Source organism: Astatotilapia calliptera, chromosome 20, assembly GCF_900246225.1.
Source record: "Astatotilapia calliptera chromosome 20, fAstCal1.2, whole genome shotgun sequence".
NCBI lineage: Eukaryota > Metazoa > Chordata > Actinopteri > Cichliformes > Cichlidae > Astatotilapia > Astatotilapia calliptera.
In genome coordinates, this window is record NC_039321.1 from 10,472,546 (window position 1) to 10,497,409 (window position 24,864).

The 24,864-nt window shown below is 39.5% G+C and overlaps 1 protein-coding gene and 1 non-coding gene across 4 annotated transcripts; one reads left to right on the plus strand and one right to left on the minus strand.

The window, feature by feature from the left end:
- Positions 1-907: 907 nt before the first annotated feature.
- Positions 908-10,875, minus strand: tp53inp2b (tumor protein p53 inducible nuclear protein 2b). Of its 3 annotated transcripts, none has more exons than XM_026154015.1 (4): positions 10,593-10,875; positions 5,946-6,284; positions 4,665-4,821; positions 908-4,570 (listed from the first exon to the last, which is right to left on the minus strand). In XM_026154015.1, exons 2-4 carry the CDS (start codon positions 6,067-6,069, stop codon positions 4,306-4,308), a joined length of 546 nt encoding a protein of 181 aa, XP_026009800.1. In that variant the 5' UTR covers positions 6,070-6,284; positions 10,593-10,875; the 3' UTR covers positions 908-4,305. The 3 variants fall into 3 exon arrangements, with proteins under 3 accessions (XP_026009800.1, XP_026009799.1, XP_026009798.1); XM_026154014.1 differs by having other exon boundaries at positions 4,665-5,235; XM_026154013.1 differs by having other exon boundaries at positions 4,665-5,238.
- A 6,876-nt stretch (positions 10,876-17,751) lies between these two features.
- Positions 17,752-17,823, plus strand: trnaa-ugc (transfer RNA alanine (anticodon UGC)). Its single transcript has one exon. It is a non-coding gene; the product is annotated as a tRNA-Ala (tRNA).
- Positions 17,824-24,864: the final 7,041 nt, after the last annotated feature.

A 24,864-nucleotide genomic window follows, 5' to 3' on the forward strand; every position in this document is an offset into this window, starting at 1 on the left:
AACACGTTCTTACTTTCAGTTCATATTTGTCACTAGATTAGCATACCTTTTTGAGTGTCACTGCCACTGCATGAAACAGAAAAATATACTTAAGGGAAAAAAAGACAAAATCATTAAACAGGCATTAAACAAACTGACCCTCTGTGTTTTGAATATCATAAAAAGTCTTCCCTTCACACACGTCTGGTAAAAGAAAGACTTTAGAAGGAGTGTAGAACAAGTCAAAATGTGGGACATTGTCTCCAGATGTGGGACAGGGGGACAAGGAATAAACATGCTAAAGAGGGACATCTGGTCACCTTAACCCTACACTGTACAATTATTTGGTTAAATACTTCAGCTATAAAATTTTATAATCCAACCAATTTGGATATTTATAATGCCAAGTCATAAGCCATATAGCGGGTGGCTGTAGCTCAGGTGGCAGAGCAGGTCAGCCACTAATCAGAAGGCTGCCTCCTGGCTGCATGCCAAATATGGCACTGGGCAAGATATTAACCCCATGTTTACCTACTGGTGGTGGTCAGAGGGCCAGTGTCCGGCAGCCTCGCCTCTGTCAGTGTGTCAGTGCGCCCCAGGGCAGCTGCTACAATGTAGCTTGCCATTGCCAGTGTGTGAATGTGTGTGTGAATGGGTGAATGACTGAATGTAGTGTAAAGCGCTTTGGGGGTCCTTAGGGACTGAGTAAAAGCGCTATACAAATGCAGGCCATTTACCATATATAGTTTAATATTCACAATTATTGCGCTTTCAACCAGGTGCTTATGCATTATTCTAAATGTTAGGCTATAAAATAATAACACTGAGTGTTATAATAATAAGTACTACGGCCTTTTTAAGCTTTCCTATATAAGACTGCATTCCAACACCTCTTTTTGCGGTCCCACATGAAAATAATGACACGAGATTCAGGTGTTAACCTGAGCATTTATTGTTGTTATTGTCGTGGGGGGTATTTTTGGCGGGTACCTGTGTTTTCTGAATGGATGTTGGACAACCCATCCGTTGATTTTTGCATAGGTCTTGCCTGTCAGTGGACAACTGTCCGCTTTGGGTGTGGAAAAAAAAAAATCAGTACATCACAAAAACCATGCAGAAATAGTGAAAGGCACAATCACCATAGATATCAGATACATCAAATTTTATATGTCTATATCTTTCATTTTCATGGAGGGGAGGGAGGGTGTACTAACTGAGATGTAACATGGGGGGGAAACCCCAAGTGTTTTGAAGCTGCCGTCATATTAGGGCACGACGTAAAACATGTGAAACTCCCCAGACATTCAACGCTTTCATTTAAAAGATTATATTGTCGAACAACTCTTCTAATAACTATATGGGAAAATACAAGCATGTTCTATTGTATTTTTATAGTACATTTCTTTTTTTTTAAAATATATAAACTATATGTCTACTGCCTCATTTTGTCACTATCCACATCCCACATCTGCTATAGGCTCAACACAGTGGGTGCCCACTCCCTCCCCTGCAAGTTTTGAATGACCTTGCCTCCTAAAACCACACATTGCAATAATCACACACAACATACCTAAACATGTTTCCTTTTTACATTTCATTGCTGATAAAGGACAGAAAATAAAAGTAAATGAAATTTGCAGCATCAGAGGTATCTGTGGCGATTTGGCATGCACCCATAATCCACCTGTGATCTCTCATCATTAACCTGTTTTTACTGTTTTCCCCTCAAACAAGATGCTTCCTCTGAGGCACAGTGAGAATAGTAAAAGCCCCTTGGAGAGAGTGTGAAAGCCTAAACAGAGATATCTTGATGTGTATGTGTGCAGGCTCATCACCTCAGATACACCCGCTGCACTTGAGAGACTGACAGGATACATTATAGCCACCCTTAAAGCAGAAACATTTGTAATTTAATAAAATTAAGTAATTTGTAGGATTATTGACAGAAAAAAAGGTTTAGCATGTGACTCAAGAACCACACAGGACATCTATTTTCTCGATGTATCTCAGTCTGTCCTTTTAACACTTCAGTACGGTCATAAGACTGGACCCTCAACAGCATTTACACAGCAGCTGGTGCTGTGTCGAGTGGGCCCTCTGGAGGGCAGTGTTTGCCTATGGCACGTCAACTCTGAGCCTATATCTTTTTTTTCTTTTTTAAATGGTGCATCTCAACAAGGTGACACTGAAAATGGAGCAATGACACCACTTGTGGCCCTCCTGGTTTAAAAAGCGAGCACAGAGATGCGGCAGAGACTGGATTCTCATCAGTCCCGTTGGACACGAGTTCTGAGAGGCTATGACATCTAGCAAAGCATTATAAATTGTTCTGTAATATTTACAAGAAGAAAAAGATGACAGATATTTGTGTCTTTTTCGTAGGATTCAACGGATCGGGACACCTCACACACAGTCCGGGTCAAAATGAAAAGAAGAAAAAAAAATGATCACAAAAGGAAAAAACAAAACAAAACAAGCACACGGCACACCGCTAAAACTTTTTGACTCACAAAATGTATGACAGTGCAAACGTACATCCATTTCTCAAATAATTTACAAACATCAGTATACACTTCAGCACCATTGTTTACTATTGTTGTTGAATACATATCAGTAAGCTAGATTTTTAAGTGGACACTGTTAGAGCTGCATGTGCTAATATGAAATATGAGAACCATGAAGGAGATATCAGCAATGCGCTGCGCGTCCATGAGGAAGATGATATTTGTTGAAAGTGTTGAATCTGGGGTGAAGATGCTTGTGTTAGGCTTTGAAAAAAAAAAAAAAAAAAAAAGTCCCGTGAAGACAGTGCTTTTATCCATAAAAGGGACAGACGTAAAAATGCTCTCTGTGTTGGTGTTCACATGGATAACATAAGATCACAGCACACACTGTGTAAAAGAATGACTGATGTGTGTGCTGGGCACATTGCTTTAGTTTACAGAGGACACAAATAATGATAATCGTGCTGTTTTATGATCTGCGGGGGGAGAAACGATTATAATGTGTTGACTTTAAAAAGCCCAAATGTCTACTTTCTGTTTATCTGGCAGGGAACAGTTTAGATTTTCTCTCCGGATGGAATCATGCAAACAGAAACAGTCCAATAAAATTACTGTTTACGAGACAAAGTAAGCAGAAAAACACATGACAAAACAAAATAATGAGTTACCACCGATACCGCTCTGCACTTACTATGACCTGCCATACCCTGTAACCCAAAGGCTAGCCTTGGATATTTCCACTGCATTTATAATCCTCACCTTTAATGACTATAGAAGTGCCAACGACAACTATTTGAATATGCAAAAGCAGCAGCTGTACTCTAAAAGCTCTCCAATAAAATGTGATGTTACATTTTAAGGACTCAGGCTGCTCAGAGGGTTACGTTACACTTTCCTGTGAACCTTTCTCGTTAAACCACCTCAGTCTTCATTCAGTTATGTTCCAATTCATCATGTCTTTTTGCTTTACTCTTTAATCTGTTTTTCTCTCGCCATCATCAACTTGCTGTTATCCTTCACAAAGTAAGAAGAGAGAAAATCTCACAACATTTGGTTTCCTCTGATGAAATCGGTTGCTTCATGTTTCCTGGGCTTTGTCGTGTACTTTGCTCATTAGCGCACCAAATTGGAGAGAAACAAATGTCTAGTGAATTTCCTCTCCCCCTCGTCACACACGGTATATCCTTCCACCTCTTCTGAACTATTAAAAAAAAATCATATTTTGATTGAATTCTTTTATCTCTTTAACATAAAGCTTTGAAGACATGATGACTTGTTTTTGGTGTTATAAAGACAAAATCTGTCTTGCATTGTTTCCACTGGAAAAGTCAGAAAACTGTTATTCCAGCCAGAGAAAAATAAACTTCAATTTGAATTTATTGTCTCCAAAATAATTAAATACATTTAACGGAGGTGTATTAGCTGAATTAATCTCTCTAAAATAAAATGCACTGCGGAGGAATGAACTTGGGGAGGCAAGATTGGACAGAAACTTTATAGAAATCAAGTTTTTCGTGCTTTTCAAGCATTATTATTACTACGAATAGCTTCTTTTAAGATTTTAAAGACTTTTTTTGTGGTTTGGATACTGCGTCGGACAATAAGTAGTAAAAAGGTCAACAATATCTACTCAGAGGGTTCGGTTTCATAACACCAGAATGGGAATTGAGCTACCAGGTGAAGTCAGATTATGTCTAAACAACAAAACACTACTGTTATCTTAAGTGCAACGGAAATTAAAAATGCTGTGGTTGACTGCGTTTATTCATGTGTGACTACTAATGCCCTCAGAGTAAACAATGCCCCATGTGCGCTGGGGAGTTTAGTGGCAGAAGTTACGCTTGCTGGGCTGGTGAAGGAAGGTGTTTCTGCTGTGGGCTGCGTGGCGAGGGATCTGCTCCCTGGTGCGGTTTTGGCGTTGGATGCGGTTGCGCCCCAGATGGCGGCGTTCCACTCGGGCTTTGCTACGCTGGACCCTGGCCACTTGGGTGACCTTGGCCAGAGCACCGGCCTGGGCAGCTGCTCCACGGCTCACCCTGGTGGGCATAGTGCCGTGAGTGGCGGGGACCGAAGCTGGTTCAGCCGCTCTGATGGAAAAGAGAGAAAAGATAACATAGTTATGCTGATGCTGGGGAAAAAAGTGGATAAAGGGCAGGTATATTTTTAGCCAATCGCTCTCACCTCACGCTGCCCCCCAGGCTAACCATGCTTTCCTCTGCCACTGCAGACAGGTTGCTGTTGGACACCATGGACAGGTTGCTCGGGGAGACGTACACAGACATGCTGGGGTGCTCTATGAGCAAGTCTTCCATCGGGCTGGCCTCTGCAGTGGCTCCCTCTGCAGTGAAACAGGGGGGAGGGGTGACAAACCAGCTCTCATCCATGCAGCCTCTCTCTGAGCCTGCCCTACTGCTACACCCACTGCCCCCACACTCACTCCCAGAGCCTGGGGACATTGACGGCGTGGAGGAGGGCGTGGACAGTCTGACCCGTCTTGGCAGGGTTACGGGTGTAGTAGCACCCATGTCTGATGGGCTGGGGCTGGGACAGGACACAGGGTCTACTAATGCTACTGCACCTTGTGGCCGGCCTTTATGTGTCCTACGACGCTTGTGAGGGGGGTGGGGGACAGGGGCCGGGCATTCAGTCCTTGTACGTGCGTCTTGACGATTTGACAAGTTATTCTCTGGGAATGATTGTGCGATCAGTGGGATTCCTGACTCATCATCAACCTGCATCATGCAGTCAGACTCTTCTGAGCACATGGCAGCGATGAGATGGTTCAGATGAGAGGGGGGTCAGGGTGGGGGAAGATGTTGCACAAGTTATGCAAATGTGGCAGATTTTTCAAAAAGCCATGCAGGTCAAAGAAGGGATCACATACGCACGCACACACATACCAGTGTGAGGAATGTAAGGGTATTTAAAAAAATTGGAGGAAAGGAAGAGGGGGGAGGAGGGGTAAGGAAACATAAAAGAGTCACATCATTAGTTGTGTTGACCCTCTAAAGCTGTGATTATGTCATTGACATAATTTCTGCCTTGACTCTGCTGAGAGGTACTTTTATGTTATGTTGTTTGCTTGGCTTCTTCTGAGCAGGCATTAAAGCACATTCTCATACTTTAAAATAGTCTTTGTCATGATCAAGATCATAAACAAAGTGGAAGGAGATGCATGTTCACAGGTAGCTATGTGTTTCCGCCATTTGACGGACAACACAACCTTTGGCATGGCAGCCATATGGATGAGCGGCAGTGTAGCTGAGCCACGCCCTTATCATAATACTTCACCCCATCTCATCATCCCACTGTTGTTATCACTACACTTCATATATTAGTCAGTATCATAAACATGCACAGCAGCACACAAAGCATAATTTGACTATTTCCTCACTTTTGATGTAGCTTTTAAAATAACCATCCCTTCAACACAAGCCCAGCACAATGCTCTCTCTGACTCACCAGGCAGATTGACAATCATCCATCCCTCCTCGTCGGCCTCAGTCACACATGGGTTGGGTCCCTTCAGCTCAGCTACCACCTCTTCCACCTCCCCAAACAGCAGGTTGCTAAGACGCTGAAACATTGTCAAGTGTTGACGACTCTGGTGCTTTTGTTGTGGTGCACAAAGAAAAAGCTGTAGCTGCCTTTTTGAATTTCTTGTCGGTTGCTATTTTACGCTGTTCTTTGATTATTTTTTTCCCCAACTTGAAGCCTCTTGCTGGACCTTGTTTTGACAAACAGGTGTGGACAGGCTTCTGTAGTGCAAATATAAGGTTTCACTTGGTTTGGAGCAAAGGCCTGAGGGAGAGGGAGAGAGGAAAAAGGGGATAATTAGTTGCAATGAAAAGATGAAACATACATTAGATAAAGAGAGTAAGAAACAAAAGAGGTCAGGATTATTTAAAAATGCAATGCAGTCATTGTTTTTAGCGTGAACTCAAACCTTAGTGGCATTAAAAGTGTTGCTCTTTTTTAAAAAATTACTATTATTATTTTGAACATTAACGTGTTAATTAGAAGAGGTGGGAATCTTATAATGAGTTTATAAAACAACAGGGCTTTTTTGAAAAAACAAACAAACTTCAACACCACTCACTTTAAACACTTTATATCTTAACACTTCTGAAAGGTCACAGAAAACTGAAAAAAAATGTTTTGACCACTTGGGGGCTGCACATCAACACTGTGCCTGTCATTCATTTGGCATCTTACTTCTGGCTGCTGTGTTTTTGGTTGCCATGCACCCCTGAGGGAATATTTGGCCTTAGCAGCTAAACATCTCCTCATATTTCCAAGATAGTTGCTAATTTTGCCTGCCTGTCCAGGTAAATGTGTTAATGAATGCGTTTTTTTTTAACAGTTACTGCAGTAATAGTAGATGAAACTAAACAAAAGGACAAATACTTGAAAGATGCTGAAATATTTTTTAGAGCTGAGAACGATCGAATAATAATTACAGGTTTGTTACTACAAGCAATCTCGTGCAGTGATTTCCAAAATGTGGGTCGGGCCCCCCTAGTGGACTGTGAAGGTACTGCGAAGTTACATAAGAAACAGGAGTTAATGAGTTAATCAGCAAGCCAGTGTGTAATAACTACACTGCCCTCCCCTATTAGGTCAAGAAAACCAATCAACTCTCAGTTTCTAGACAGATGGGCAGAGCACAGAAGAAGAAGAAGAAGAAGATGATTTTGGTATTCATCTAATACCAAGTAAATATAGGGCCAGTATTACTGATATCAGTATCAATACTGATACTTCTCACCTATAAAGGCAGCTTATGTAGGGGAGAGCAGTGTGTCATGGTTTGTGAGTTGAATCAACATTCATTTGCATTTCTGTGCAAATTTGAATGAAGACTTTTCATTGTAATTTATTGTGGTTGTGATTAATTATTAGCTAATAAAACAAAACACACCTTTCGGCTTTTCGTGTATTTAGAAATTATTAATTTTGAAATAATTCATTATTTAACACAATTAAGAAGGCAACATAGTGAAACAAAGTATCTGTCCAGTGTTGGTATCCACCTCTAGAAAAAGGTAGGCAAAACTAAAAAAGGTATATTTACAAAGAGCCACACTCTTACAAAACCAAGTAATGTGTGTGCACACATGTGAAAGATGCAAAGAAAACCAGAAACATTGTGACAGCAGGTGCTGAGGCCAAAGGACGAGGATGTGAACTACACGTGAACACACTGGTGTAATGTTAACCTGAAGTTTAGCTTATGTGACAACGCTCTGCATGTTCGAAGGTTGAGTTTTATTTAAACTGAGTATATAGGGCAAAGAGACCCAAGAGATCACAGAGTTCAACACGCTCTGCAACTGTCTGACACAGTTATTTTTGTTTGTGAATTCAAGGTTAGTGTTTATTTACTAAAGGAGAGGTTCGATATCAGGCCATAACCTATTTAAGTAATCATCACATTCAACCACAGTCTCATTTGCCCCAGAAATCTCATTGACTATAATGTAAAGTGTATGAAGCTGAACTTTCTCACTAAATAAATGAGAAGGTTAGTAAAGATAAGGTGAAAGACAAGGATTTATAGAGCAAAGAGTCATGGGAGCAGATATGCATGGATGCATGATGGGTTTCTGTCCTTATTTGGAGAATTACCATGATAACGGAGCAAAAAAGGGAAGACACATCCTAATTGCAGTCATACAGAGCATGCTTGTGGGATTGCTGATGTCAGGTGCTTGAAGTGATACGATAAGATATGAGATAAATCAAGTGAAGCAGTAACTGGTGCAAAAAGAAAAAAAGCTAAACCTTATAAGCCTTTTCTTTAAATGATGAAAGCTATTTAACTTGTTATATATATAATTAAGTTACTGTCATACACTCATTCTCTTTTAAATTTATTCAGTTAAGTTATTGTCTTGTGTTGTGTTGTCTTATTTGTGTTGTGTTTTGTTGTGCATAGTGCCGATGCAGGACAGTTTCCAATGTTGTTGTACTATTGTACTAGGTATGACTGTGCAATGACAATAAAGACTTATCTTTCTTATCTCTTATCTCTTAATTAAAAAAAGATCTGGGTTGCATGACCTGTTTTTTAGATCTTGTGAGAAAAAAAACATTCAGTCACTAAACAATGACTATGAAATGTTTTTGAGGAACTGTCTTTCAGCTGATGCGGTGCAGTGCATACCTCAGCACAAAGATTAATGCATTCCTTGACTAATAAAGCATTAAGTCATGGGACTATGACAAGTAAATTCTGATAAACAATGTTTTTCAGGCCTCAGTGCTGCTTTGCATAAGGTGGAGAGGAGATCCGCACAATAAACACCCAACATGGACTCGTAAGAAGCACTTCCCTGACCATTTTGTTAGCTTGCCAACTGAGAGCTACTGATTGGCCTTATAGGTACTGACACTGCCAAAAGGGCCCAAAGAAACAATGATAGCTAATGACCAGATGATGTATGTTTTGTGGAAACCTTGTCAAATCCACCCATTAACACAATGACAAAGATTCATGATGCTGACTGTTTTGTAAAAAAGCAGAAAGATATGCGTTATCTGAAAGTTAAAAGCAATAAAAGTGACTCTCACTCATTACATTTTCCCTTTCTTTTTCTTTATTATCACTGCTTGTAGCTGAGCATATGTACAGTACAGTAGGAAATAGAGCTGATTGAATATTTCTTGTGAGGTAAATAATATTTTCATAACACATTTTGTTTTTTCTATTTTAGGATACCTTATCTGGCCAGGGACAGCAGGTGACATTTGGCCCTCTAGGGTAACTGTAGCCCATTTATAGTTTATATGATCACTGATGCTGTTAGATAATAAGGAGACCTTACAGGTCAAAAGGAACAATATATATATATATATATATATAGGCATGAATAATGCAGAAGAAAGCCTTCTTACATGTTGAACAAGAAGTTTTGTGGATTTGTTAAAATGTGGCAGTAACACAACACTATATATTTAATATGTTCCGGATGTATAGGCAGCTCTATTGATTGAGGTTTTTTATTTTATTTATTTCATAAGAGGAGTGGGCGGGGCTCCCGAGAAGTAAAAACAAGCTGCGTCTGACGTCACGCCACTGACACTGACGGAGAGGCTCCAGCCTATTTTGCGACCGGAGGAAAAAAGAAAATCGGTCAGAATAACAAACAGGGGAAAAATATCAAGATTTTCTGATCGCGTGTTTGCAGTCGACATGGTTTTCGTGTTTGATCTGCATTTTGCAACACGGTACCGAAAAACCATCCGTGTGAGAGCGGCTGCTGTTGTCGACGGCTGTCGTCTGGACTTGAAACGCTTATGAAAAAAATATGCAGCGGTGTTTACGTTTCCAACACAAAGAATAGGCTCTTCATGTAAAATAAAACATCGACCTCGATGCCAGAGCATCGACGAGCCCAGAGAAGACGCGACTTTCTGCGCAGGGTATCCAGGTTAAACATGAATTATCCGTATAAGCTCTGGCTACAGCTGAGGGGTCAAAGCAATGACAGTTGTGGCTCAGCAACACTGCACGAAAGACAGGAGAAAAGAGGCTCCTGAATACACAGCGAGTCGGTTATTTGACAGAGCAGCTCAGGTTAGGCCTGGTGTATTTTTAGTGGAAATCAAAACCTAAAAAGGTCGACCTGCAACAAATACATCAACATCCGCCATCGACTCCACACCAGCATTTGGTGCAGTTTGCAAAACAACGACTGCTGGCGTCCTATAGGATTAATCTATATGCAGGCTGGTGTCATTTCTGCAGATGCAGGACGTCGAATCGACCCAACTAAGGCTGTTTATTTGGGCCTATAACATACTGCTTCCCCATCTATTCATGTCCTATTAACAGGTCATTTCATAGTATAAGAAAAAACACACACTCAAAGGCAGGCCAAGACAAAGGGATGCAATTCAATAATAAGAATCTCTATGATTCACGACAGCTGATATGTAATGGGTATTTTTTTATGAATAACCTTAAAAGGAAAGCAGCAGGTTCAATTGCAAAGATGTAGGTTAGTCTGATGCCTCTTTATAAGCACAGTTAGACACAAAACACACCGAGCGTTTAATCTGGAAAAAGAAATAGAGATAAAAAATACAGAAAATGAAATAGCTTACCTGCCCTTGCAGTGTTATTCAAGTTGTAAACGAGATCTCACACACAGTAGAAACGACAACTCTTAAAGCATAGCTTTAGATAGCCTTTATGTGAGGTAGTTAGAACACCATTATATAAAAATAAAAGGCTTTCTTCTTAGAAGAAGGGCTTCGTGTAAAAATGTTTACACGGACGTTTTCAGATCATAACATCTGCAGCTTTCCCCTCCTTTCCTCTAGTTTTTACGCTGCAGATTTTCCTGTTTATCGCTGCCTCCAGCTGATCCTCGGATCAGAATGTAGAGCGTACAAAACAGCTGATTGTGAGATCACTCAGAGCCACGCCTATCACCCCGCCCACGCCAAAGAAAGCGGCCAATCAGAATATTACACCCGATGCAAGCCGGTCTACTTGGTGACAGGGTGGGGGCTGGGCAAGATGAGCCGTAAACCTGCACCCAGATGGAAAGGGTGACTTCACTGGGAATCTGAACTCTAATCAGCTTCCACGAACAGCATCCGTGGTTTTTGAAAGCTTGGCTGGGGGGAGGTAAACTGACTCTGGGTCTGTTTTCACACGTCTTTAATATAGGACTAGGAAAAAGTAGGATGTAGAAATGAAAGTATTTAAACTATCAAGAGAATGAGAAAGAGGAATCTGATGCAACAAACCGGTTATGTCACCATCTGAATGGAATTTGAACCACAGACACAACATGTTTGCAATAACTTTGTGTGATCCAGTTTTAGTGAGGCCTTTGCAGTTAATTTTTAACATATTAGGGGCCCAAATGTGATATGAGGTGAAATCCTATAAACAAGATATTTAAAATATGAAACAGTATCATTTCCGGTGTAGTTTTTACTTCTACTCATATGCTGGATGCTGGACAACACTGACAACAGCAATCTCATTTGCATGTTTTTCCCTGAGGGTGACTTATTTACTAAAACCTCAAATATTCAAATCATTTAATAGCCGCAGTTTACATCATGTTAATTTTTTCTTGTCAGGTGATGCTGGTGGTTTTACTTTACATTTCAATAGTAAATAAACCTCATTCTCTTCCCCTTCACCTTTTTTTTTTTTTTTCATTCCACTGGTGGGGACGACTTTTGCTTTTCAGCCTATATCGGCCAATCATATTTGCTATTTTGAATGCAGCTTTTGTGTAACCAATGGGATTTTTAGATGTTTGAAATACCCCTTGTGGTCACTTTTGTACCCAGCAGTTTGTAAAGCAATGAGATTATCCACTGCTCTTTGTGTTAGCACATTGTGACTGTTGCCATTACTGTGTGTGTTTTATACATGTGTGTTTCTTTAGGTGTTGTGTTTTTTATAAAATACATATTGTATAATGATTAATAGAAATGGTTCTTGTTCGCAACACGCATGTTTATGTCTCCATGGGTGTGTACCTGCATGCTTCGCAGTCACCATTCAGGGTGAAACATACTTCTGTTCTTCTAGCTGAAACTCAGCCAAACACATAATGACTTATTTAAATTTTATAACATGGATGCAATAAATTTGGGAATTATTCAGTAGCAGCTGGTCCTCTTTAAATAAGTGGATAACTGTATGTATTCACACCTTATCAGATGCAACTTGCTAGTACTGGATTGGAGCTCCTTTTCCCCCCTGTGCTGCTTTAATAGTTCATGGCACTGATCCAACAAGGTGCTAAAGGTTCCACACAGTCCATATTAAAATGATACCATGCTGCAGATTTGTCAGCTGTACATCCAAGATCAATCTTCGGTTCCACCACATCCCAAAGGTCGTCTATTTAAGATAAGATAAGATAAGATAAGATAACCTTTATTAGTCCCACACGTGGGAAATTTGTTTTGTCACAGCAGGAAGTGGACAGTGCAAAAGTTATGAGGCAAAAATTAGGATACAATAAGAATAAATACAGTACACCAGTACATTTGACTGAGGTTCTGCGACTGTGCAGACCACCTGAATACATCAAACTCATTGCCATGTTCAAAAGACTACTTTGAGTTCATCTGAGCTTTGTGACATGGTGTGTTAACAAAATGATGGGTGTGCTGTAGTCATAAAGTGTTAGGCCTGGTTAGCAAGAATAGTCAGGTAGGCTATGGCATTTAAACAAGGCTTCACTGGTGCTAAGGGAACTAAAGTGTGCCAAGAAAATATCCCCACACAATTAAACTACCAGCAGCAGCCCAAACCGTTGATAAAAAACAGGACAGATTCAAGCTTTCATGTTGTTTACAACAAATCCAACAGACTATGTCTGATTTTCCACAGCAGAAATCGAGACTCAGACCAGCCAACGTAGGTGAGGCCACGCAGTCTGCTGCTATATCTGATTCAAGGTTTGCTGTTTTGTGCAGCTGCTTTTCTGCTTACCTTAGATAAATATGTGGTTATTATTTGAGTTACTAGCTCAAAGCAGTCTCGCCATTCTCCTCTGACCTCTAACATCAATAAGGTATTTTCACCCAGAGAACTGCTGCTCACTGGATATTTTCCCTTTTTTGGGCCATTCTCTGTAAAACTCCAGAGATAGCTGACACTGACACTTGCTTTCAATTTCTGATGCTTAGTTTGAACTTCAGGAGCTCTTCTAGACCAAAATGTAGATATGCACTGAGCTGCTGCTATGTGATCGCTGACTAGATATTTGCACTAAAAAGCTGGCGAACAGGCATACCGGCAGCTGAGTGTGAGAGTTTTTAATTGTAAATCTGTTGGTGTATTTCTTAAGAATAGATTATAATAAACGTGTTATTAAAGGCCTATGCTTATGTTTTTAAGTTAAGAAGCTTTTACACAATGACAAGAGCATGATCTTGAAATTTCTCCATAGTTGATTTAGCTGGAAATGCTGTCTTATATTTTGAAGCATCTTTGACTGGATGTCTCAAATGCAAACAAACAAATGTGCCACACCTCTCATGTTTCACACACATTCTTTGAGAGCTAGTTTTTTCTGCTTTAGACATTTGGTATGTAATTGCTGCCTGGTCACAGACAATGAGTTCAGCACGAGCTTTCTAACGTCAGGTTGATAAGGTATCGGCCTATATGGTTACCAGGTGCTTGGCAACTCTTGAAGACACAGACTCATTCACCCTGCAGTGATGATGATATCTCAACCCCAGTAACACAGTGAACACAAACATTCAGGAAGAGCTATCTGTGCTTGTGTTTGTGTAATGTCTGTGTTCTCAAACTAATCAGTACATGTCACTGGCTCGCTCCTGTGTACGTCCTTGTAAAACACTTTGTCAGTCGCTATGACGTGCTTCAGATGCTTTTTAAGGTGTTAGCAATATGCTGCAATGAATAGCAGCACAGCCACACCAGCTTGCTCACAGAGAAGAGAGGCTCCGGTTTTCTATTTTCTGCCTAAGGCTATAGAGCTTTTTCCTGCATTCGTGGATTCCCACAGTTTCCACTACCAGCTGGAAAAAATATAGGCGAAAGGTCAGGGCAGTATTTCCCTCTCTAGCTCCCTTATTCCCCCTCCCTGTTTGGGTTCACGTTCATGGTCATGTTCCTATTTCACAGCAAACCTGTTCTTTTCCTGGCCAACACAGCTAACCCAGGTTCCCAGCAAGAGAAGGATAACACTGTGGTGAAACACCGAGGCGCAGCAATGATTCAGCTCACTCGGAAGTCCAGCTTGTTGCCTGTTGAAGCTTGAATCAGACAATAAAGTGAGTTCCTGACTGGAACAAAACAAATACTGATGGGACTTGCTGGGAGCAGGAGAGACGATTAGGACTTAGTGTTAACAGAAATTTGTGTCACGGTTTGCCGGGGCAAGCCGTGTGGAGTTGAAGAAAGGACCCAAAAGACGGCAGCTCTGGTGCAGGTGGGTATTTATTTACAAGGGTGGGTACAAACAGCAATGGTGGGAAAACATGAAACCGGAAACCTAAACTGGGTAAACTAACAACACAAACCAGAAACGAAGATGCAGGGAGATCCGGGGAAATACACATGGAGAGATGCAGGGAGACCGAGGGGAAACAACACAGACGAACCAGCAACTACCATGACAGAAGACACAACTTAAATACACTCAGAGAACACAGGGAGATTACACACAGGTGGGGAACACAGCTGGGAGTGATTAACGTGACGAGACTAGGGAGGCAAACTGAAAACACTCACATAAGACGCAGACCTTCACAATAAAACAGGAAACACATACACGCAATGACATAACCCACCAACGTAACACAGACTGGGGGACACAGAACATAGGAACATGAACCATGAAACAGAGGAGTACAAACACCCAAGGCAACCAAAACCACAGAATACTAATAAACTAAACATAAACACGGAGTCGCAGACTCCAGACCATGACAATTTGTGTTTTACTTCTAAACAACATTTTCAGTTTGATCTTCAGAGAATTTATTTTCTTCGTGGTTTGCATAAAATCTTTTTGTATTTTGGCTCATAAATCAAATCGACTGATCTGACATACTTTCAAAAGTATGTCACTTTGTTTTGAGTCGACTCCCAGCATTACCTTATTCACCTCTTCTTCACCCTGTTATGAAGGCTTTATTTTTGGTGCCCCTCTCTTCTTTCGGGCCTTTCTGCTTCTGCTGGCTGTCAGCTGATGATAAGACAGCAGCCCCAGGAGATAGGAGGTCAGACAACTTAACAGTACCAGAAGTAAAGTAAATGACACACATTACAAGGGGTGGAGAACTTAAAGGACTAGCTGGATAATCTGCGAGTTTCTTCTGATATTTGTATAAAAAAGGTGTTAATGGCGGCAGCACTGTGGCACGGTGGTTAGCACTGTTGCCGCACAGCAAGAAGGTCCTGAGTTCAATTCCACCATCAGGCCGGGGTCTTTCTGTGTGGAGTTTGCATGTTCTCCCCGTGTTTGCGTGGGTTCCCTCCGGGTACTCCGGCTTCCTCCCACCATCCAAAGACATGCAGCTTGTGGGGATAATCCAAATTGCCACTAGGTGTGAATGTGTTAGTGAGTGTGAATGGTTGTCTGTCCCTATGTGTTAGCCCTGCGACAGACTGGCGACCTGTCCAGGGTGTACCCCGCCTTTCGCCCTATGACAGCTGGGATAGGCTCCAGCGCCCCCCGCGCCCCTGAAAAGGATAAGCGGAAGCAAATGGATGGATGGAGGTGTTAATGGCTTAAAAAGCTTACCAATACTATTAGGGGGAATCTGAGGTGCCACACTCTTTGGAAGTCATCTTTCTGATATAGGTCACTAAAAGAAGTGATAATGCTAATTTAGTAGGTACTAGAGCACCAATCATTAGGATTTATACTCTAGGAATTATGAGCCTCTGTACAAAAGATATTTTAATCTGTATAAAAATGACAGACTGACTGACATCGCAGTTTGTAGGGTTTAACAGTACGTTATATGTTGAAACAATTCATTACTTCCTACTTCCTCGAACATCTTTAGGTAAAACAAACACAGGCAGAGGTACAAAACTGGCTGCACATCTCTATCCAGAAAAACAAAAGAAAACCCACAAAAATCTATAAGTGGTATCATCGTGCCAAAGAAGCTCGAGGCAGGTGACTGTAATGTTTAGTGTGATTCATCCGTGTCCTATGCAGTCGAAGAGCTGTCGTAAGTAAGTGAATTTCATAGTAGCTTGTAGCCCTGTTTTCATGAGTTGTTGAATATGTGGCGTTATGAATACTTTGTCTACATCAGTTTGATCATATGGGGGAGAAAAAGGTTGCATAATCCTGCCTCAATGAGGTTTGCAATGCAGCCAGTGGAGGGTAGTAATGACACCCAGATGCAAAGCCACAATTTGATTGTGAAGAGAAGACTTGCTAATAAATGTATTTATTTTTAAGGCTTTTAAGTATATTTTTGAAATCTGGTAAGAGCTAGACTTACTGATCAGCTCTGTTTTACTTGGATATGGTAGCTCTACCACCAAAGCTCATGCACAGGTCATCTAACTTTGCAAGTGTTAAGACTACAAGAACATTGTCAAAACATAAATATCAAACCATTCTTTTAAAAATCCACACTATAACTAATCCACACTAACTGTATGAAACACTTGAAACTCCAAAGTTGGGGTCTTCCTCTTTGACACTGTCCAGTGTAACGTCTGGAGGTCTGTGGCCTTAGATAAAGAATTCCTTTTTGGATCTCATATTGCATACAGCCTGTCTGTACATGCAGCACTCTACAGTCCCCAGATAACCCTCACCACATAACGGTTGTCAGCCTTTCCTTATTACTCAGCACAGACTCAGCATGGTGGCGTTCTGTCACCAGTCCAAATTTACACAATTTACACAATAACAGCATCAGTGGGTGCCCATCCCTCCTCATCCTGGGAGAGCCCTGTGTAGACAAAGGCTCTCACCCTTTCTCTTCTCCTTCCTTCAGCCCTCCTTCAACCCTCAGGCCATGCGTGCATCCCATGGGTCGGGTCTGTCCCTACATGGGCAGAGCAAACAGGGCCTGTAAGTGGTGTCCTTGGCAAGGGTGTGCAGATAAACACAGAATGAGTGAGGACAGACTGTGCTCTCCAGAGGGGGCTGACAGCCCCTCGCTCGTGCTCCCCTGGAGAATATTATGAAACTTAATGAGGGGAGCTATTTTAAATTCTCTGAAGGATTAGGGTACCTAGGATGGTGAGAAGGACCTGCTTTTCAGCCACTCGTGTCAAACTCACTTCATTTCAGAATTATTATAATCAGGCTTTGTGCCTGTGTCTTTCAGTATAGTTTTAGCCCTCATCACCACCATCAGTTTATCTGCTTTACAGATAGCATGGAAAATGAGGAGCAGATTGCTCAGATGTGCAGGCTAAAAATAGCACAAAACAAGGATACAAAAAAGCAGATACATTTCCCATTCATCCATCCTGACGTCAGTTGAGTTCCTGTGTTTACAAAACCACTACTAAAAAAAAACAAACCCTTTGAGCTGGAGTACCTCGGGACTTTTCTTCATCCATTCAAAAAGGTAACTTACAGTAATGTACTTGTACCCAGAGAAATACTGCAAGGGTCAAAGGCTAAAGCTGTGATCTGAAATTATATAACCTGGTCTCAAGGAGAGCAAAAATAACCTGCTCAACGTCGACTCATTTTACAGAAGGAATATCAACTTCCGGTTCATGAATGCGTACTGTTATATACGTAATAATGCGCCATGATTTCCAACAGGGGATGTAGCTCAGTGGTAGAGCGCATGCTTTGCATGTATGAGGCCCCGGGTTCAATCCCCGGCATCTCCACTTGTTTTACCAGGGTTTATATTTTGTGTGTGTTGTGAGTGGGGGAAGGCGAGCAAATACTGCGATACCTTCTCTTTTTACGAAGCTATTATTGAACGATAACGTTTATTTTAGCAGTGATCTGATTTGGATCTAGCACTCAGGTTAAATCAGGTTGAGATAAACTGTTAGCTTTTATCTGAATTTATTTTCTGAGTAGAAGCCTAGCAGCTAATCAAATGTACGCCTGTTTATTTTGCTTACATTGATTAAATCGCGTTTGCTTTACTTAGAATTTCAAGAGGAGGGTGTATGTGTGTGTTTTTCTTTTTTTGGTGTGTGTGTGTGTGTGTGTGTGTGTGTGTGGGGGGGGGGGGGGTGCATTTATATTAAAAAACACGCGGCCTTTAGCAACCTAAGATCCACAGTAAAACATAATTAAATAAAATGTTGTTATAAAAATTAAACGATACACTTTTAGCGTGTTTTTGATTGGCAGGCCCTTCTTTCAACCGCCAGGAGGCGCTGAATCACATTTTATTCTTCAGCCTAACAAAGAATGTTACTGTATCTAGTCACTAAAACGTTGAGATTTATGAAAAATGGAGCAGAGGAGCAAAACTTTAACATACGGAGTAATGAAATATAGGGTACTTTATTTTTTGTACAAATAAAAACTTGACAAGTCTGTGCTCTACGCCATTAAACGTGAATATTGGCTATTTGATTTAAGCTTAAGTTTTAATTGCTATTTTAATTCATTAGATAACCTTATAAAATATGCTTACATGCTGTGCTCTAATTTCTGCACCTGTATTTATATCTTTATATTACACAGTAATGTTTTGCTAATCCAGATTATTACATTCTTCACACCATCATCAGGTTCTGCACGTCTACATCTTTATGTTTTACTTAATGTCCTTTACATTTTTGTATTGAGGGGTCTTGAACTTAATCTTATTATCTTGTTTGTAGTTTTTATTCAGTTTGAGGAAAGGGTGAACCCAGGGACGTGAGCACCAGAGCCTCTTTGTTACATTTGTGTGTTAACAATCATTATGCAAAATACTTCCAAGACATTTTTCTGAGAAACTGAAGGGCCGGTTTGGACAGTCAGGTCCATCTTTTCAGATGCCTTTAACTATAAATGAATAAATATAAAGGTGTGGTACACATGGTGATTTTCATGTACATGAGTAAGTTGTGCTGAGTTTTCAGACAAAAGCGCAACAGCCACACCTAATCACCTGCATTTTCTCGCAGTATGTCATCAGGTCGTGTTTGTCTCTTAGTTCTTGCAAGTCTTAATTATTAAGAGGCATAGAGTCTACAGTTCTCTTACCTAAGAGAAAACTTTGTACGTTAATCTAACGTAGCTTAATCATTAAAAACAACCAAACAAAAAACTATGTTTATTTTACACCCACTGCAAACACAGATATTTACATATGATTTCTATTGGTGTATATTTGTCTTATTTTTTACAATTTTGAAGCAACACTTTAAAAATGACCTATATTCCTTTCAAAATGCTTCCTAGAAAATAATCTAGATCCAGCCTGACCCACATAATACAGCACATTACGAACTGAAAATGTTGTATCACAAGAACCTTTACATTTCCAAAGTGTGATACATGCATACAAAGTGTCATGCAAATATTGCTGAAGGTGGGAAAGGAGGAGAAACGTCAGTCACTTTTAACACCCCAGCTGCCTGCTGCACCACGTGTTTGTCCCATTTGAAATGCACGTTTAGATGCGTGCAAAAAGTGTACCTTTAAAAAAACACACAACAAAAACAAAAAACAGAAACGCAGGAGCCACAAGCTCATCAGCGAAACAAGTTAATAAAGGATTTGTAGAGGAACCATATTGCCTACAGAGATCAGAATCTTATCAAAAACGTCTTATCAAAAAGGTCAGTGTTTTATTTATCAAAGTGTTACATAACATGTTTTCTACAGAACGCATGCAAGTGTCGGTTTGCATAAAGATTTTCATTGATAACCACTAAAGAAAAAAACAACAACCCACCAACAGTGTGTTTGGTGTGTGTTTCTGGGCAGGTAGGATTCTTGTACTTCACCCTGTCATCAGCTTAAGTGCTGTTATGATCCAACCTGTTTTCTCACCTACTAATCACACATAACAGGTTAATGCGGAGCAGCCAGATTATTGGCCAGATTATTTGGTTGTTTCTGACCTGATAATTGATTCGTGAACAGCAGTGTTATTTCTGGTCTACAGTCGCCCCCCTGTGATTAATCCTAGAATATCCCTTCTGTATATCAGTTCAGTTTATGAAGAGTAGGGGGCGCCAATTCCTCTCCTGAAAAATCACTAAATTAAAGTGGAAAGAGATATCAGAGAATTAGTGATTGTGAAGGCTGTGTATGGGGAAGGTATATTTATCAAGACTCAAAAAATTTATTGTCTTAAACACTGTGAAACACACTGGTTACCCTGGGGAACGAAATTATTATGTTGCGTGTGAAAATAATGGTCAGAATATAATGTGCATTGAGTTATGCATGTTAAAACATTCAGAGTGTATGAGTGTTATATAAAACTGTTTAATGTTTATAACAATGATTAATATATTGTGTGCACAGTTGCAAAGGTACAGGTTAGTATTGCCAGTGTAAACTATTTGTAGGGTATTATTTATAGAGTTCGTGTAGATATCAGACCGTATGATCAAAACAGATGTTTAAAATGTGAATATGAAGGTTTTCCCAGGTTTCATGTTCCGTTTTTTATGCTTATCAATGCTTGTCACTTACATGTTTTAAATAAAAATTGTATTGAATTTTTTATTGATTTAATCCCCCAAATTTGCATATGTTTTTATAAAGTTGTTAACTTTCTTTCTTTCTTTCTTTCTTTCTTTCTTTCTTTCTTTCTTTCTTTCTTTCTTTCTTTCTTTCTTTCTTTCTTTCTTTCTTTCTAATTAACACATTTTCTGCAAACATATTTAACAAAGCTTTACGTGAGACATGAGCTTTGGATGAAAAGAAAAATAAAAGGCTTTCAAAGGAGTAATTTAGATTAGATCACACTATGCTGTAAAAACAAAGCAAAAAAGAAAAAAAAAGCATGCACTTTCCTTATGTGCTCTTTGCAAGAGCTTTAATTTTGCCTAGAAAAAAACTGGCCATCAACTGACCTTTGCTTGTAGCATATATTACATCAAAGGTTGCCTGTGATTGGACTGTGGTGTCTGCATGTTATCCAGATAAGGGTAGAACAGAAGCTTGCAAACAGACGCACAGAAACAGACGCTTGAATGCATCTGGGCAAATTCCATCTCTGTCAGCATCTGGAGATGGGAATTGATCCGAGTTTTAGGATTGAAGGAAAGAAAAGCAAATGTAAAGGCACAGAAACTAACTCTGTGCTTCAAATTTCCAGAAGTTGTTTTAAACAAACATCAGCCTTCATCGCCTCATTTAAAGAAAGAAAATGTTTCCATCTATGTGTTTTCTCATTACCAAGTCTGTTGTCTTGTCAAATGTTTGTTTAGACGACCGCCGTGCAGCAGCAGAAGTCTATTATCACCAGAGTTATTATCTGGTGGTGACAGGTGTATGAAAACTGTACATAATGCAATACGCTTGTGCAGCATACGCACATTGATGAGAATAAGAATAGCGATGATACTTATTATTCAGCATTTTAGTAGTTCCCGAAAATCGGTGTTTAATATAATAGTAAAGAGTAAACAATCTCACTTTTATTTGTTCATCTGACCAACTTAGCTCTTCATATTTAACATAAAAACACTGTTAATTTGTATTTTCATGGTAATCACTGACAGTTTGTCAAATTATTATTTCAACTCTTTAGACTTCTGCTACGTGCTGATTGTAAAGAAACAACTGTCATTATGATATCTGGCATTCAGCACAACAAACTCCACATTTGTAGCATATAAAACACAGTAAATGAATTATAACTGATGAGAAAATCAAAGTCAAATCTGACCGCCTGATTTGGCCACTTCAGTTCGACATCGTCATTTTTGTGCTGTAGCATTAATAGTTTATTTAAAGTTATGTTATGCAAATCCTATGTTATTAGTATTTATCCTGACATGAAGTGTAAATTGTGTTATGATGATGTGTTTTTTGTTTGCATGTATGTTTTGTTTTCTTATCCTGTATATGTCTGTATGTTTCATAGTGCACTGTCAAAATGTAATATAAGGAACACAAAGCATCAAATCCAAGAAAAACTGCCTTTATAAAGTAGCAGCTTATCTTCCTATCATATTTTCATGGCAGGGGTGGAGTTCAGAAAGACATTGCAAGTTTAGGATGGAGATGGCACACGTGAGATTTGAACAGTCTGAGTCTGGTAGAAAAGCACAAAAAGATTTTAGAACCAAAATGTAGTTATTGTCTCTGTTTAAGACAAAACCCGTGGTTAAAGCATACAGAGGATACAATGTCAGTATCACAATAAATAAAGGTGACATAAAAAAAATGAAATAAAGTCTAGTAACCCTTTCACTACAGATGTTTAACCATTTAAATGAGCTAATTCCCGAAGCTCAGGCTTTATTTATCATGATGCATGTGTCGCATGGTTTATTGTAAGACTCGTAGGTTTTGTATAAAGTTGTAGCTGAAGTAATGCAACTTTTAGTTACATTTAGTTGAGTACAAAGTACAATATTTACCACTAAAGTAAAGCACAAAATGTCTTTAAATATGTAACTTGACCTTATCCTTACTATAAATCTAACGACGCTTTTGCTCCACAGTTTCAGTGGCAGACTGTTATTGTGAACTGGCGCCATTTAAATGAAAACTAATTGAACCGAGCCTTTGAAATTGTTAGTGATGATTGAAAGAGCCACTGTAAATGTAAGTGAGTGTGCAATTCACTTGGCTGATTACAAAAACAGACAATATCCAGTCGATTGCATAAACTCCTGGTAGACCAGCTTTAATCTGCATGATATGTCGGTTTGCCTCCCCACATCAAAATGTGCTTGAATGGGCCGGAGTTTAACCACCAGTGATTGTGTCTTGGAGAAAGAGACTGGAACAGAAACATGTGCAATCCACAGAACATATGTGTCGGAGTCCACCTCTGCATTCCTCTGGGATAATCTTATCTCCCTGCTGATGAGCTTAAAGACCTCTGAACTGTAGGGCAACACTCTCACATGCACAAGCACAAACAAAGCAAACTTGTGGTGGTGAAAGGATGGAGCATTTTGTTCAAGGAACAAATATTTTCCATCCTGTGAATTGAAGATATAACTGCTCAGTTTAATATGTGAAAATGCATCACTTAGTAGATGAAACCCTTAAAAAAACTCAACAGAGCCAAAAATTAAAGACTTATCACCTTTCTTCCAGATTAAATTAGAGGCACACCAGGAGGGCTACAGTATTCCTGCCTATCATCAATTGTTGTTCAAAGAAGACTTGACCTGTTTTCAGCCTGGAAGTCAATATGCATAAACAAATGCTAATGTGCTTGAGTGGCTGTTACCTGCTGCTTGAATAGACTGAATGGTAACAATGCACCTGGCTGACCAAAGGTGATCAAGGTGGTTTTAAAATGCAAAAAAAGGGTTTTAAGCTGCACTTGAGCAAAAAAAAAAACACATGTCCAAGCAAGTGTTTGGATGTTGATCTGATGTGTGATGTCAAGATAATGAAATGGTGACTTGCTCAGAAAACAAAACAAAAAAAAACATATCAAAACATTCTAAATAAATATGCTCAGCTCCAGTAAAAGTTGGCTAAATAAAAGATTTAGGAGCTTATAATGTTTATCCTTATTGTATTATGAGATGGGATGTGTGCCTTTATTTTAAAACAACGACAACACAGACCCCCGCCCCCCCCCCCCCCCCCCCCCCCCCCCCCCCCAGGGTAAAATGACAAATCTTAATAAATAACTTTACAACTGTTTAAAATGAGTACGAGGAGACAATCTTATTTATTCCCTCTACTTTGAAACTATTTAGTAACTTATAACCACAAGTTTCCCCCTGTTTTTGCCCTGTCCTATCATAAATCCTTTCTTATAATTTGTTACATGAATTAGGTTTTATAACCTCAGTAACATGAAAAGAGATTTAGATATTTACAGATGTATATATACACATAAATGTACACACACATACATGTATAAACACACATAGTGTTTAAATAGTGCACACTCTGTACCTTGCAAAAACATATTTTTGTGCTGCTTTTTAATAGAGTCATGCTGGGACGGTTCATCACTCAGTGTGTTCCACAGCTTCACTCCTTTTTTATGTCGTACGGATACATGAATGTTTTAAATTTAACTTATTCTCTAGAAAACAATTTGAGCATACTGTGAGTAAGTAGATTGTTTAAAGCTTCGTACATAATTTGTGCTCCTTTAAGATTTATATCCAGTATTAAGGAGCCCCCCCACACACACACACCCTTCTTCTCTGCAATATGGAACATTTATAAGCACTAATGAAACCCTCTGCACAGTAATTTGAATACAGTGATATCAGTCAGCAGTAGAGAATGTGAAGTGATTTGAGATCCAGTATATGTTTTGCTTTAGTTAATACTGTATGTTTTATATGAGATTTACAGCTTATTTTATCATTTATTATCACACCAACAAACCTATTTTCATGAACTTCTTCCATGTCGAGCCCATCTATATGCACTTGTTAATTTCTTTTAAAATTCCCAAATGACCTTATTTAACTTTCTTTAGATTTAATGACAGTTTGTTCCTGTCAAGCTTCTTTTTTTTTATTTTGCACATTTATGAAGTGATCACAGTGGCTCCTTTAGATTAGCCCCAGAGAAAAAAAAATATTTGTGTGATTTGCAATAAATACTGATTTAAAAATATCACATACCTGACATATATCACTTATATAAATAATGAATAATTTTTGACCCTGTACAAAACTCTGGATCTTCAATTTCAGGATTAAGTGCTCAAAAAATGAATCCTGAAGTAAAGGTTTGTGTATGACATTAGAACAGACTGCTAATAATTTCTTGAGAAGAACAGGGGATAAAGGTGCAGAAAAGCCACA

Coding starts and splice junctions, on each gene's coding strand:
- tp53inp2b (XM_026154013.1), bottom strand. CDS start 6,069: ATGTTTCAGCGTCTTAGCAACCTGCTGTTTGGGGAGGTGGAAGAGGTG. Junction 5,239..5,945: donor GATGATTGTCAATCTGCCTG/GTGAGTCAGAGA, acceptor CCATGTGCTCAG/AAGAGTCTGACTGCATGATG. Junction 4,571..4,664: donor AGCCTGGGGGGCAGCGTGAG/GTGAGAGCGATT, acceptor CTTTTCCATCAG/AGCGGCTGAACCAGCTTCGG.